Source organism: Cnephaeus nilssonii (assembly GCF_951640355.1).
Source record: "Cnephaeus nilssonii genome assembly, chromosome: 3".
Classification (NCBI taxonomy): Eukaryota; Metazoa; Chordata; class Mammalia; order Chiroptera; family Vespertilionidae; genus Cnephaeus; species Cnephaeus nilssonii.
In genome coordinates, this window is record NC_137074.1 from 58405788 (window position 1) to 58421629 (window position 15842).

The 15842-nt window shown below is 42.8% G+C and overlaps 1 protein-coding gene across 1 annotated transcript; it reads right to left on the reverse strand.

The window, feature by feature from the left end:
• Positions 1 to 7419: 7419 nt before the first annotated feature.
• On the reverse strand, positions 7420 to 15404 carry NDUFB4 (NADH:ubiquinone oxidoreductase subunit B4). The gene is made up of 3 exons (XM_079766274.1): positions 15099 to 15404; positions 8644 to 8790; positions 7420 to 7537 (listed from the first exon to the last, which is right to left on the reverse strand). Exons 1-3 carry the CDS (start codon positions 15276 to 15278, stop codon positions 7475 to 7477), a joined length of 390 nt encoding a protein of 129 aa, XP_079622400.1. The 5' UTR covers positions 15279 to 15404; the 3' UTR covers positions 7420 to 7474.
• Between the last annotated feature and the right edge of the window lie 438 nt (positions 15405 to 15842).

Consider the following 15842-nt stretch of genomic DNA (forward strand, 5'->3'; position numbering starts at 1 on the left):
AAGGAGGAAGTTAGGAAACCTAAGGCCTAGATGTAAACTGCTTAGAAGTTGTAAGTTCATGTGCAGTTTCTGGGTTGCGATTTCCCAGAGTGATGACAGAGTTATCACTTCTGGGGTTTTGTCCTTCTGGGAAGATATTTTACTACTAAGATGAAAATGGAAAAAAAAAAGACTTGAGAAGTGACATTTAGATGTCTTCTATTTACTTATCAGCTAGCCTTCAATTAGATATTATCAGCTTCATATAATTGCATCACTAATCTGAGGTATGTCCAAATTTATTTGTGTGTGGGGGAGCCGGGGTCACTAATGTGGTACATAGTTAAGAGCATAAATTCTAGAGCCACGCTGCCTGGGTTCAAATCCAGGCTCTATCCCGTCTTAATTGTGTGACCCTGAGCAAGTTATTTAACCTCTCTTGGTCTCTGTTTCCTCAGCTGTAAAATGTGGATAATGATAGTACCTACCTCATAGTGTTAATGTGAGTATAAAATGACCAAATATAGATAAACTAGAGCAGTGGTTGGCAAACTCATTAGTCAACAGAGCCAAATATCAACAGTACAACGATTGAAATTTCTTTGGAGAGCCAAATTTTTTAAACTTAAACTTCTTCTAACGCCACTTCTTCAAAATAGACTCACCCAGGCTGTGGTATTTTGTGGAAGAGCCACACTCAAGGGGCCAAAGAGCTGCATATGTCTCACGAGCCACAGTTTGCTGACCACTGAACTAGAGGCCTGGTGCACGACATTCGTGCACTGTGGGGAGATGGGTTCCTCAGCCCGGCTTGTGCCCTTTAGCAGTCCGGGAGCCCTCAGGGGATGTCTGACTGATGGCTTAGGCAGTGTGGGGAGTGGGACTAAGCCGTCAGTCGGACATCCTTAATGCTGTCACCACTGCTGCTGTGCTCGCCAGCTGTGAGTCCGGCTTCTAGTGCACTGACCACCAGGGGACAGCTCCTGCATTGAGCGTCTGCCCCCTGGTGGTCAGTGCATGTCATAGTGACTGGTCATTCTGCCATTCAGTCAATTTGCATATTAGCTTTTTATTATATAGGATTGCTTAGAATAGTACCTGTCACATAATGAGCATGAAAAGCAAGGAGCTATTATTCAGGGTTATTGGTTGGGGAGGGGGGTATTTTGATCTTCACATGCTTGTTTTAAAGTATAATTATTAGATACTTATTTTTTTAAATATATTTTATTGATTTTTTACAGAGAGGAAGGGAGACGAATAGAAAGTTAGAAACATCGATGATAGAGAAACATCAATCAGCTGCCTCCTGCACACCTCCTACTGGGGATGTGCCCTCAAGCAAGGCACATGCCCTTGACCTGAATCGAACCTGGGACCCTTCAGTCCGCAGGCCGATGCTCTATCCACTGAGCCAAACCGGTTAGGGCATTAGATACTTATTAATATAAGCCATTGTATATGCATTTAATTTGTTTGGAATAATAGTAACTAAGAAATCCAGACCATGCTTCCATAGCTAAATGAGTTGGAGCAAGTGACTTCACCTCTCTAAGCCTGACTTTCCTCGTTTGAAAGAAGGAAATGATTTCTTTCACAGGGATTTGGTGGGGGTGGGGAGTGGGGAGTGTGAGACCAGGCGTTAAAGGCACCCCACTGCTTTCTGCGCAGTGAGCATAGACATATATTAGCTATTGTTATTGTTAATTGTTGCTATTGTGACTCAGTGAATACTTATTAGTTCCTGCCTCCCAGAGGCTATTGTGCCACCTACTGTAGGAGACACGGGAATGAGTAAGCCAACGTCCTTGTCCCCAAATAAACTAGCATTGAGCTGAAGATTAAGGTATGTATGTACCCTTCTAATGCAATAAGTGACAGAAGTTAAAAGTCTGGAAAATTTAGAAGTACTGCCTCTTTTTCATCATCTTTTAGGTCTTTAAACAAGAAAATCATATTGAGAGCAATGGCACATAGTAGGTATTATACTGCCCCCTCAAAAGGGTATATTTATAAGATTTAATTTTATATAAATTCTGAGATCCATGAAAAAAGAGAAAATCATATTGAAGTTCAATTTAAGATCACAACAATGCATATTAATAGTTCAATTAAAGTGAAAGTTAAGATAGAACCTAAAGTGGCTTTGATACAAGCCCAGTAAGTGCTCACTTCATTAATAGGTTCTTGGAAACTGACTTTGAGTGAAACAATGTATAAAGAAACAATTTTACCATAGGCTAACTGACATAAACAACAGTTTACAGCACATTTCTGGTCACAAAAATATCACTAAACTTCTAAATAAAGACCCAAAACATTTTTGTTGTTGTTGTTAATCCTCATCCGAGGATATTTTTCCAATGATTTTTTTTTTTTTAGAGAGAGTGGAAGGGATGGGGAGAGACAGAGAGAAACATTGATGTGAAAGAGACACATTGATTGGTTGCCTCCCGCATGTGCCCCAACCAGGGCTGGGGATGAAGCCTGCAACCGAGGTACATGCCCTGACCAGAATCAAACCCAGGACCCTTCAGTCCACAGACCCACACTCTATCCACTGAGCCAAACCAGCCAGGGCCCAAAACATTTTTAATAGTAAACATTGAAGTTAATGTGAGCTATACATGCATTTAATAAATATTAATAAAAATAAGATCACTATTTTTCAGTTCAGGGTCTCCAGTGGCTGGAGCCTATGCAGGCAGCTCAGGGCGTAAGGTGGACTCAGCCCTGGACAGGACACCATTCCATTGCAGGGTGATAAAGGGATTTCCACCAGTCTCCTGAAAAAAACGGGTTCTATCAGAATAAAGAAAGGGGAGGTGGGTGTCAGTGGGCAACAGCCAGTGCCCACTATGAATGCCTTCTTGTGAGAATTTGGCAAGAATAATATGGGAGGTATTAGGTTTGAATCCAATATCTTGACTCTCACAACCCCCAAAGGACAAATCTGCTAATAATTGCTTTACACAGAAAATGCTCCCTGGTTTCTCTCTAAATCTATGCCCGTTGAAATGACTTTTCAAGTCCTCTGTTTGTATAAGGGAAGGAGGTTAGCTGGCAAAGGTCTCGGTTGTCCCAGCAGTCTCATTTCTAATCACAAACATGTGACATGGGCCATCAGGGCAGTAGGTCTTAATCACATCCTGCACTCCTAATCCTTAAATAGACAGGGTTTCTTAAAGAATTGAACAAGTCATGTTTCCTGTCCAAACCTTTCCTACAGCGTTAGGCTGTGAGACTGGCAGTTCTTTAAAGATCCTTCCAGCTCTAACAATCTATATACTTATGAATGTGCAGAAAATCTAAGCGTGCAAGTGGGCGTCCCTGCTCTTGAAGGTGTTATCTATCTATCTATTTACCTATCTTTTTATTTTTCAATTACAGTTTGCATTTCACACTATTTTGTATTAGTTTCAGGTATACAGCACAGCAGATAGACATTTATACACTTTACAAAGCGTTCCCTCCTATAATTCAAGTGCCCACTTGGCACCAGTGATGACAATATTGTTGACTGTATTCCCTATGCTGTACTTTGCATCTCTGTGCCTATTTTGTAAGTGCCAATTAGTACTTCTTAAGGCGTTACCACTTAAACCCTCCAGGCTGAGTCAGATGTTTTCTCAGTACTGGACTCCCCACTGCGTCGGTCTTTGTCCCTTTCAAAGAACGGTTAAAGACATGCCTTTTCTTAGAGTCAGGCTGCCCAGATCTAAGTTCTATCTCAGCCCTTATTAGTGAAAGGACTCGAGCAAATTATTTAACCTCACTAAATCTTGCCTGCATAATGGGGATCTTTAAGGTATGCTAGGAGGTGTGTAAAGCTCTCACTTTAGCTTAGTGCCTGGAACACAAGGAAAAGCATAATGAATGTTGCTGCTGTAATTGTTTTTCATCATTGTGTTCCTCCAAAGAGCTGTATCTTCTTCATATTAGTATCCTCAGTGCTTAATAAATAATCAGGGCTCAGTGAGTGTTTGATCGATGCAGAGGAGACCTAATGGCCAGTGTTCTACTAGAATTCTGTGGGACACAGGCTCCTCCTCCCCAGTGGCTCCAGTAAATCAACCATCCCCAGTTCCTGCAGGCCAACAGCAGCTCATTCTCCTTGCAACCTGCAGTGGCGTCGCCTCCCAAACACCGATGGGACCAAATCACTTCTGTGTCATCCCTTCTGCAGGGAATGATTTTGGAGAAGCTGCCTATCAACATCTAACAGATGGCTTCAGGTAAATTGACCACCCCCATCTCCATCTCCCCTCTCCCAAGCCACTCCATGCAAAACAAGAATACTCTTCAATGGTGTCTCCACCTTTTATAAAGTATGAATAAAACCCTCTTTAGAAAAATTTGTGTTCTTAATTGATATGAAACATCCTATATAATAAAGATGTAATATGCAAATGGTCATTATGCTGTGAAGCGTAATGACCAGGTCATAGATCAGCAGAGGGTGGGGCGGAGAGCTAGAGGAGGGGGCAAGGCAGCAAGCTATGAGGGGATGCGAGTGGGGGGGGGGTAGGGAGGGCAGGGACAGCTATAGGAGGGTGGGGCAGCAGGCAGAGAGCTACTGGGGGCAGCAGTGAGCTACTGGCACACGGATTCGTGCGCAGGGCTACTAGTATACTCTAAGTTCTTAAAAGTGCTTAATTGTGCAAATGTAGTTTTAATAGGAGTCCCCTACCACCTTCTTCTCCTACCCATGACAGTTTCTTATCCTATTGCAGCCCCTGAATCCCTCCTACTGATTTCTAGAGAAGCATCAGCCAGTTGCCTCCTTCCCTACCTACAAGATTGTTTCAGAGCCTAATTATTAAATAAGAGATGAATGATTTAAATGTAATTGGTGATAGAAGTAAAGAATTGACTCAAAACTAATAAGGTAATAGTTCTTGTGATTATGGGGGAAATGAACTTGAACTTTAGTGTCAGGTTTGCTCCAGCAATCTCAGATGTTTCACCAGCCATCCACCTCCAGGGACAATCAGAGGTCAGATGTCAGACTTTGACTTTAATCTTTTAAATCCTGAAGCTTGGCAATGAGTTCGACGCACACTGAATTTTCTTGGGATGATGGTGTCCAAGTAGATGCTGCTGCTCAGTGTTTCTCCAGGCCACCGTAGGCATCAGCAAAAGGAGTCTCTATCTCAGCTAGAGAAATGGCATTAAACAAGGCAAACCAGAGGGGAAACTAGTGAAGTATCACAATCGTAGTTATAGGTACAAATGGGTCCTCTAATAGAACACAAAATTATATTTTTTAGGAAGTGGCAGTGGAAGCTTTGAAAATTCAGAATCTTTGAAAATACTTTATAGCAGTATATTTTTATTAATTTTAAAGTGTTGTCAAGGCAGTTCTTGTACAGATTCTAATTTCTTAAAATACCCCATTAATGATCCTGAAGAATGTACATAATCAGTACTCTCTATCTCCCTAAAGTTATTAGAAAACTGTGTCAGATGCTACCAGGAATGAGAGAAAAAAATAAAAATAAACCAGGACTGAACGTGACAGGATTTCAGAGTATGAATGCAATCTTTTTCTCTAGGCAGGATCCACAATAAAAGGTAAAAGAGAACATAGTATTGAAACAAACCAGCCTGTTAGAGATGCAATTTTGTTTCATAGAGGAAGAAGGGATGTCATACAAGGACTTATTAAGAAGGCTGGCTCCTCATAGACATGCATAAAGGGTAACAAATAGATAATATACTTAGACTTTCATAAAGCTTTCAACAAGTTCACATCCCAATGAGTCATCCTGCGATTGGCAGAGATCCTCAGGGATCCAGAATGATCTTCCAGGAATGCAAGTTCAATCAGCTTACTCCTGCTTTCTACCTTCAATGGCTCCCATTGCTGTCTGAAGTCTAAACTTCTTAACTGTGATAAGGGACCCATCTGGTCCCTGGTTACCTCCCTCAGTACATATTTGTCACTTTGTTAGAAGCTCAGCATTTGAACCACTTTCTTATGTTTGAGAACTCCTTACCTGCCTCACATTTTAGAGATGAACATGCCATGTGCTTGCTTTTTCAGCCTTCCTTGCAGCTAGGACTCAAGCACATGACCTAGGCTTGGCCAATCATATTCTCCTGGACTCAGAGCAGGTGATGCGAAGATGAGTTCTTGACCCAACAGAGGCAGGGTAACCAGTGTGGGATCCTGTGCCCAGTGCCCAAAGCTAGTCAGACACATGACAGCATTGACTGCTCAGATGAGAAGGCCATTGCTGTCCTCACCAGACCACCTCTGGGTGTGATATGGGTCACTGTTTGTGATTTAAAAAATCTTTTAAAATTAAACTCTTAAGAACATATTGCTCAATAATTCTCAATGTTAAAAAAAATGTTTTAAAAATTCTGACTATGCCTCTCTGGGTACTGTTTTTCTTTCAAAGCTTAGGCACCAAAGATATACTGTAAATGTTTTTTCTTTTACTAAGGTGTACTACAGTAACTCCAGATGGAAGAAGACAGGTATGATCAAGGACTAATATCTTTATCTCGTTTATGCCTTAAAATCTTTAAGAAAAAAGACATATTACATCAGAAAAATTGGGCAGTGGATTTGAGCAAGCAAAAAACAAATATAAATGAACAAAAATATGTTTTAAAAAAAGTGAGGCCTCAATAATAAAATGCAAATTAAAATTTTCATCAATCAGGTTTAAAATAATGTAAACACTCACTGAGATCTGAATGTGTGCTTCTATTATAAATTCTTTCAATAACTTACTAATGAGTTCAATAACAATATTCCTATATTGTTTTAAAGATAAGGAAACTGAGACAAGAATTCAGATACTTCCCAGCTCAGCAGGGATACAAAGCCTAGGAGATAGGGGGTGGGACTGAAAAGTTTCAACCCTCTAACCTCAGGGCTGGTTCTCCTGGCAACCTGCCCTCATCCTCAGGTAGGGTCCAAAAGTCACCTTTATCTCATCACTTAGGAAATCCCAAGGGTTTCAGAAGCTCCATGCCAGAAACAGGGACAAAAACAAAATATATATATTTATTATCAATCTTAGTTATCACAGGATTTGGCTTTAATCTGAAGCTATAATTATCGCCTGATCATTTTGAGTTCTTGCACCTGGGGAAAAGTAGACAAAAAAACCCAACAGACCACCAGTTTTCAGAGTTGCTGTTACACAATGAGAGCAGGAGGGGATATGCCTGGAACCCAGGGGATTCACTAGTGCATCTTGGTGCTTCCATGTCCAGGGATAACTATAAACAGGCAACTGCTTCAACAATGGCCTGATGATGCTACAGTAATTACTGTTCTGGCTTATAGTAGGCACGTATTTGTTGAATGAGTAAACGAATGAGCATGCATCTGTTTTTCCATTAAACTATGAATGCTCACCAAGTTCTACAATGTTCGGTAAACGTTTGTTGAATCAAGGTAACATTAAGAATGAGAAACTATTTCATGATTCATAGATTTATTAAACAATAATATATATAGTCATCACTGTCAGCCTTAATAGGAGATGTTATATTTTCGGTCCAATTTTCCTTCCTGGATAAGTTTTTCTTTCCTGTCCTGAGTAAACAGAAAAAAACAAACAAGCAAACATTAAGAACAATGCATTCTGGCACAACCCATGATACAACTCTAAAAAACAGGAATGAAATGCTCCAAACCTAATTCCACCTCCCTCCTTTTAAAACCTATGGAGCATGAGTGAGGAAACAGTAGTCTGAAAAAAATAAAGGAACATTAAGAAACTACTGCTATTGGAATATCTTACCCACATTTTAGTAAGTAAAATTGTATTACTTCACTAAAAAGCATATATCGCAAGCAAAATGCAAATACCTGCTGGGTAAGTGTGGCCTACCTTCCTGTTAAGCAATATTTATCAGATAATCAAAAAATATACACTCTAATAGGAGACAGGACTGGCTGGTTTAAGGCACAGCTAGATGGCTGGGCACCAGTGTAGATGGCAATGTGAGGCCTAGAAGCTGGGAGGCGTTCCAGCATTCGGGTGGTCTAGGGTCCAAGAGAAGCGTGGTTTTCTCTGCGATAGATACCCAAGCCTCTGACGGCAGTGATGCCAGCACAGGCTGCTTTTGCTTTCTGGTGTTAGGGCATTAACAAGTTTTAACATTAATTTGCAAAGTGTAACCAATATAACTAGAATTCACACAAATAGGGAACACACTAAATGATTTGCATATTTTGTTAATACTTACCCCAAAAAACATGTCTTTGTAAAATAAATGAATTCAGAAAACTAATTACAAAAATTTGCAAAGATGATCTCTAAAGGTGAATCAGAATAAGTTTAACTTCTACACATCTTCTAATGAGAAAAAAAGACATTAAACTTCTTAAAAGTTATTTCTGTATTCTCTTGTGTAATACTCACAATATAATTTCCTCATCATCTAAAATACACCAGGAAAACTCTTTCATGAGTAAATTCCAGTCTTAGAAATTTAAATTAACCAATTTATTACTTTAAATTCTAGAGCAACTGTTGAAAGACCCAGAGATCAGTGATTTTTAACAAAGCATATTTCTATGAGTTGAAACGATAAAGAAATAAAACCAAACATATAACTCAATTATGTTTTATCTTGTGCTGGAAAAGAATAAAGACAAAAGAGCACAAAAACTAAACCTCAGGTCCTGATACTTACTCTGTCAGTTTTGAAAACATAATACCAGAAGACAAGGGGCCCAATTCCAAGCACAGCTCCTAGGAGTGAGTTCTTGGGAGTGGGTCTGAAATTGGGATAGACATTTGCTGTTCTTGCGAAGGTCCAACGAGCCAAGGCAGGATCTTCCTAGAATTAATAACAAAAAGTTACAGAAACTTAAGCAGGGCCACACTAAGAAACAACCTCATCAGGACTGTTGTGGAGGAGCATAGGAGATACTTTCCTTTTGTTCTCCACTACAGTTAAAGGTACGCTCTGAATGTTCCTAAATAGCTACAGGGAAGATCTTTTATTTCTATTGGCTGAATAATTCTCTGATGATCGTGTTCAAATTCTTCAAAACTTAAAAGCACTTTTATAACAACTTTCAGCTTTCTATTTACTTAAGATTTAAGAATCTTAATTTTTTTCTTTTCTTTTTAAATATATTCTTATTGATTTGAGAGAGGAAGGGAGAGGGAGAGAGAGAAACATCGATGATAGAATCATTTATTAGCTGTCTTCTGCACGTCCCACAATGGGGATTGAGCCCGCAACCCAGGCATATGCCCTGATCGGGAATTGAACTGTGAGCTCCTGGTTCATAGGTTGATGCTCAACCACTGAGCCACACCAGATGGGCAAGAATCCTAATCTTTTTAAAGCTGTCAGAGAAACTACTTTTTCTTTGATCATTGTGATCTATTCTTTTTTTTATTGTTTTTAGCATCATCATCCTCCTTGAAGTGTGACCAACAAAACCATATAGTATTCCCAATGACGACCAATAAATTTCATATGCTCTGTCATGCTTTGTACTTTGCTACCAGCCCTTTATAATGTTACCCCCACATTGGTCTTTCCAGGCTACAAATAAGTTGCAGGAAGGTGTAGACTGAGGTAGGCTAACTATGAGCTTTAAGTTTTTTAAGCTGACTTGGCTGATATTTTTAAGGGCAAAATATTATATTTCACACTATTAAAATAGTTTTGTAGCAAGGACAAGGCTGTTGTTAAAAAAATAATCATTGTCTTAAGAAAAAATTAATTGTCCATTTCAATATGTTTATACTAGAATAACAATGTAATAACGAATGTACCCCAAATACATAATTAAATTTAATTAGCTAAATCCCCAAATGATTTTACAAAATTATTCATTCCAATTAACTGATTGATAAAAATAAGCAAACGAAATGAGCTTTAAAATCTTAATACTAAGCAGTAAGAAGAACATTCAAGGTCCTAATCCAGTGGTCAGCAAACTGCGGCTTGCAAGCCACATGCAGCTCTTTGGCCCCTTGAGTGTGGCTCTTCCACAAAATACCACATGCGGGCACGCATGTACAGTGCGATTGAAACTTCGTGGCCCATGTGCAGAAGTTGGTTTTCAGCTTTAAAAAGAAATTTCAATCATTGTACTGTTGATATTTGGCTCTGTTGACTAATGAGTTTGCTGACCACTGTCCTAATCAATACCAAGAAGTCATGATGGGTAGGACTAAATTACTTAAACTGGATCTTTCACAGTACCATTTTACAACAAACTGCAGAAACAGCCAAAGTGAAGACATAAGATATAAATTCAAGGGGAAATTTGAACTCAATAATCTATTCTTTTACCTATCCTTTCTGCTATTAATGTATTTGAATAACTCTCCCATGAATTATCAAATGCCAGTCACCTCTCTCCACTTTGATATGTGACAGATCTGCCTTCTAGAAACACATTTCATTTCAGAAAACTGAAATACCCCATGACCATAGTTCACTGAGCCCAGCACTGTTGTTAAGAGCTGTTTCAATACACACAACATGGGGGGCAGTTCTCCTTTACCACCACTCCACATCTGGACTACCAGCAGCATGTGACCTGGTGAACAATCCTTCCTGAAATCACGGCTTTCCATGACATACACCGGCTTAATTTTCCTCCTTTCTGATCATTCCCACTTAGTCTCTTTTGCTCTTCTTCCTTACTCGCCAATCCTATATAATAAAAGGCTAATATGCAAATAGACCGAACGGAGGAACAACCAAACAACCGGTCACTATGATGTGCACTGACCACCAAGGGGTGTGCGTGGAATATGACGGGAGCATGAGAGCAGGGGTGCCAGTCCAAGGCGGGGCGCCAGTCACTGTCATCAGGGCAAGCCTCTGGTGGTTACTGAAAATTCTTTGCTCCCACGTGCCGCAGTCCTGCCCGGCACTTGCACCTGCTGCCAGCGCTGGTCCAGATCACTCGGCATCATCAGTGGGTGCAAGCGGCAGCTGCCAGTCCCAATCGCCCCTGAGGGCTTCTCCACCTCCCCCTACTCCTGAGGGGCAACCAGGTCAGCAGCTGCTGCTCACACCTGCTGACAGGGCCAGCCCCACTCACACCCGCTGACAGCGCCAGCCTCACTCACACCCGCTGCTGGTGCGGGCCCCAATCGCTCTGCGCCGTCAGTGGGTGTGAGCAGCGGGAGCAGGGCTGCTGACAGATAAGGGACTGGGGGGGGGGCAGCAGCGGGAGGAGCCGGGCGGGGGCGCGGAGGATGGGCCAAGACCTGCCCCTGTGCCCACCGCAGCCTCACGGCCCACAGTTACTTTCAAGGTGCACAAATTCGTGCACTGGGCCCCTAGTCTCTTAATATTGGACCTCGAAATTTGTTGGCCATTCCTATTTACATTCACTCTATTGGTGATCTCTAGTCACATGGCTTCTAACATTCATCTGTAGGCTGATGATTCATAAAATTATACCTGTAGCCCTCGATCTACCCTAAACTCCAGACACTATATCCCACTATCATGCTGTCTAACAGACATGTCAAATGTGATGTCTCATCCCAAAGTGATTTCCCAGCATCCACTCCACCACTATCCCTGCTCCTCTCATTCTTCTCTATCTTGGTAAAAAGCAAGTTCATTTTTCCCATCGGTTAGGTCAAAAACCTTGGAGTCATCCTTGACCCCCCTCCATCTCTTACACTTTCTATCCAATCTGCCAATGACTTACAAGGCCTGGTCTGATCTAGGTCAGGTATCCTTCTGACCTCATTTCTTCCTACTCTGCCCTCATCTTCCTCCATATTAGCCACAATGATCTCTTCAGTATTTTTGCAATTAAGTAAGCACACTACAGACAGTCCTTGGATTATGTCAGACTCAACATATGTCGTTTTGTGGTTACATCACCATCTCCCATTTATTTATTAAAAATAAAAGTTCCAGCCAAAACAGGTTTGGCTCAGTGGATAGAGCGTCGGCCTGCGGACTCAAGGGTCCCAGGTTCGATTCTGGTCAAGGGCATGTACCTTGGTTGCGGGCACAACCCCAGTCGGGGGTGTGCAGGAGGCAGCTGATCGATGTTTCTCTCTCATCGATGTTTCTGACTCTCTATCCCTCTCTCTTCCTCTCTGTAAAAAATCAATAAAATATATTTTTAAAAAAATACTTCATCACAAAAAAAAAAGTTCCATCATTTCGATGTATGTACATATGTACTTTATGTTTTTTATTATTTATTTACCACAAGTAAAGGTCAGGAATTGTTATCTTTTAATTATTTTTTACTGTTTCATTTCATTACTGCTGTGTATGTGCTCCATGTGAGTGACGTAGGTGCTTATGTAGGTGGGTTCCGACTTACGGCGAAAATCAAGTTACATCGCGCCATAGGAACGGATCTCCAACGTAACCTGAGGACCTACTATACTACCTAAGGACCCTTGTACTTGCTGTCCCCTCTGCCTAAAATGCTACTTTCCCAGCTCCCTCCCCTCATCTTTCAGATCTTCACTCAAATGTCACTTTATAAGCAAGGCCTTCCCTGGGCCCATCTAAAACTGCAGTTGCTCTCTCCTCCTACACACAGTCCTAATTCCCTTCCTTGCTTTATTTTTATTATCATGATCACTATCTAATATGCTAAATGATTATATTTTTAACTTACTACCTGTCTCCCCCACTAGAAAGAAAGCTCTATACGGACAGGGGTCTCTGCCTGTTTTGTTCTCCACTGTTATTGCAACATCTAAAACAGGGCCTGGCCTATAATAGATCCTGAATAATTATTTATTCACTGAGTCAATCATTCTTAAAGATTAGGCAAGTAATTTTCATGTATTGATCGATCAGTATATAATGAAGTATGAGACACTCAATGAACAGAACAACCAATGAGTCAGGTATTACTACCTCTGTTCTACATGACAAAATTGAAATTGCCCTAGGTCACAGAACTGGAAAAGAGAAACTCTCTGGAGCTTAAACCTCAACTCTGGTTCAAATCCTTACCGTTTTTAACGACATCATACTATCTGGCACATCAAACCTAATTGTGTATATATATAATAAATGTCTCACTCTGCACCTTCTTCACAAACAAGTTTTGGCAAGAGATGGTTTAGCAGATGCTCTGTGTTACTTAGACCAAAGTTCAAATTCTGCTCAAACACTTGCTAAAAGAGTATCTATATTAATAAAAGGGTAATATGCTAATTAGGGCAGACATCTTCCGGACGATCTTCCAGACGTCCTTCCGGACAAAGCTGCAGCAGCTGTGAGGGCTGAGGCTCAGGAAGCCACAGGCAGCCTGCAAAGGGCCCAGGCTTAGGCCGGCAGTGGCAGCAGCAGCGGGGTAATGGGGGCGGCGCCTTCCCCTGATCTGCCAGGTTGCCTCACGCAGAGGGAGGCCAGACTGTGGCTTAGGCTGGGGCCGAGGCAGAGGCAGTTAGGGGCAATCAGGCCAGCAGGGGGTCAAGTTAGGGTCGATCAGGCCGGCAGGAGGGCAAATTAGGGGCGATCAGGCAGGCAGGGGGGCAAGGTAGGGGCGATCAGGCCGGCAGGGGGGCAAGGTAGGGGCGATTAGGCCATCAGGGGGGCAAGGTAGGGGTGATCAGGCCAGCAGGCAGAGGCAGTTAGGGGCAATCAGGCAGGCAGGCAGGCGAGCGGTTAGGAGCCAGTGGTCCTGGATTTCGAGAGGGATGCCCTGTGGGATCGGGCCCGCAGTCGGACTTCCCTCGAGGGGTCCCAGACTGGAGAGGGTGCAGGCCAGGCTGAGAGACAACCCCCCCCCCCCGCCCCCGCATGAATATCGTGCATCGGGCCTCTATCACTCTATATACTACTTGTCCTTCCCATGTTGTCTTCTCTTCTGTAAAACAGGGATAGTAATAGAGTTTAACTCTCTAAATAGTTGTGATATTTGAATAATATTCAGGAAAGTTTAGATAGTCTCTGGAACAATGCAAATTTCCTTCAATTCTCACAACTTCCAAAAATTCCTACAGAATACCAATGCAACTGTTGGGAAAAATACTTTTTAAAATCACATTTCATATCATATTTCTGCTCTTGTACAGAAAATTATCAAAAAGCACCCCTGTTAAATAAAAATAACTATCAGTTTGATGGGCATATATTATGTGCAGGGAATTTTACACAAACTACCTCATTTAATCTCACACCAACTCTATAAAGTTAATATCATTCCCATGAAGATCAGAAAACAAAGGTTCAGAATGGTTAGGCAAATTGCCCAAGGTCATACACAGGGTGAGGCAAAAGTGGGTTTCAGTTGTTCTTATGGAAGATAAAACAAGAATTAACACATAGGCCCTGGCTGGGTAACTCCTCCCCCCATACATCAAGGATGTGGGTTGGGTCTCCTTTTAGGGCACAAACAAGAATCAACCAAAGAATGCATAAATAAGTGGGACAACAAGTCGATGTTCCTCTCTCTCTAAAAATCAATAAATAAAAATTAAAAAAACAAAAATAATAATACAAGAATAAACTTGTGTTTTGCGCGCTCACAACAGTAAACCTACCTTTGACCCACCCTGTAGTTGGCTAACATGTAGCGCCTTGGAGTCTGACTCCAAAGCCCAAAGCTTCAACAAGCCGCAGGGTCTTTGGGTCTTTAAAGATACAAAGTGAAGACTCACTGTGCTCCCATCAGGTGGGAGCAGCATTACTATGAAGTGTGAGCTGAAATGTGGGAAAACAGCTTAAAAAAAAAAATACACACACACACACTTTCGAACACGCATTACAAGCCCGGCAGGGTACTGGCCCGTCACGTGCTTTATCTCATTTAATCCTCCTCAGACGGGAGGTCTGCTCCCATTTTTCAGGTAGGAAAACGGAGTGTAAGCGGCAGAGCAGAGTAACTTTCTCTCAAGATCATCAGGTGGGAAGCGATCCGGCCAGCACGGAGCCCCAGCCGGGTGCAGGGGGGTGAGTCCCTAGCCCCTTCCTTCTCTCGACCACCAAACTCCCTGCCCAAGGTGAACGGGCTGGTGAGCAGCCCTGCTCGCCGGGCCTGGACGAGGGCCAAAGTCTAAGATACTGATCCGGGACGGCGGCCCCCCGCCGCCGGGCCCCCGGGGCGGGTCTGGGCTGCCCCGCCGCAGCGGAGCGTCCCGACTCCGGCCCGCGGTTCCCGCCCTGCGACCCCCACTCACGATGAGCCCGTGGCGGTTGGGGTTGTTGTACTGAAGCAGGTACTCCCTTTTAAGCCGGGACCTTATGGCCAACCGCTCGGCTTGCGCCTTCCGGGTTTCCGGAGATATGTCATACTCAGCTGGGTCAAGGGTAGGGGGCAAAGTGGCCAGGCGCGCCGGCTTATATTTCGGGTTCGACATCTTGGGAGCCTGGCGCGCGACTGCGCCTGCGCGGCCCCCGTCTTTCTCCTGACCTTACGCCTGAGGAAGTGCGCCTGCGCGGTAGCCGGAGGCGGAGGTTAGCCAGGAGTTCAGCTAAGTTCCTCCCTCGCCGTCCGGGCCGGCTAATAGCGAGCTGCGCGTGCGCAGTGCTTTCTTCACCGAATGACCCCGCCCCCACTTCCCTCCTATCCCCTTCCGCCCTTTCTATCTGTCGCTTGTTGTTTCTTACTAGCAGCCTTCTCTACCGACCTGACAGACCTTATGCGACGTTGAGCTGTGTGGGACTTGCCCAAATAGGAAATGGGACTGGTTGTGTCAATGTGGACCCATCCAAGCAAGCGGTGTGACCTTGGACAAGTCACTTACAGTCTCCTGGTTTCCTTGTCGGGAGATAATGACCCCTACCCTGTCCGCCTAGCAAAGTTGTTGTGAGGATTAAATGAGATAATGAATAGATGCCCAAGTGCTTTGCAAAATTTAATTACCTAGCCAGAAAGACAATAAGCTTTCCTCTACGTTGCAACATTAGACCCATATAACATA

Bases quoted from the DNA above. Each gene is read 5' to 3' on its own strand.
- NDUFB4 (XM_079766274.1), bottom strand. From the start codon at position 15,278: ATGTCGAACCCGAAATATAAGCCGGCGCGCCTGGCCACTTTGCCCCCT. The intron at 8,791-15,098 runs GTGAGTGGGGGT...TATTAATTCTAG, and splicing joins CCAACCGCCACGGGCTCATC to GAAGATCCTGCCTTGGCTCG. The intron at 7,538-8,643 runs GTAAGTATCAGG...CTGTTTACTCAG, and splicing joins ATGTTTTCAAAACTGACAGA to GACAGGAAAGAAAAACTTAT.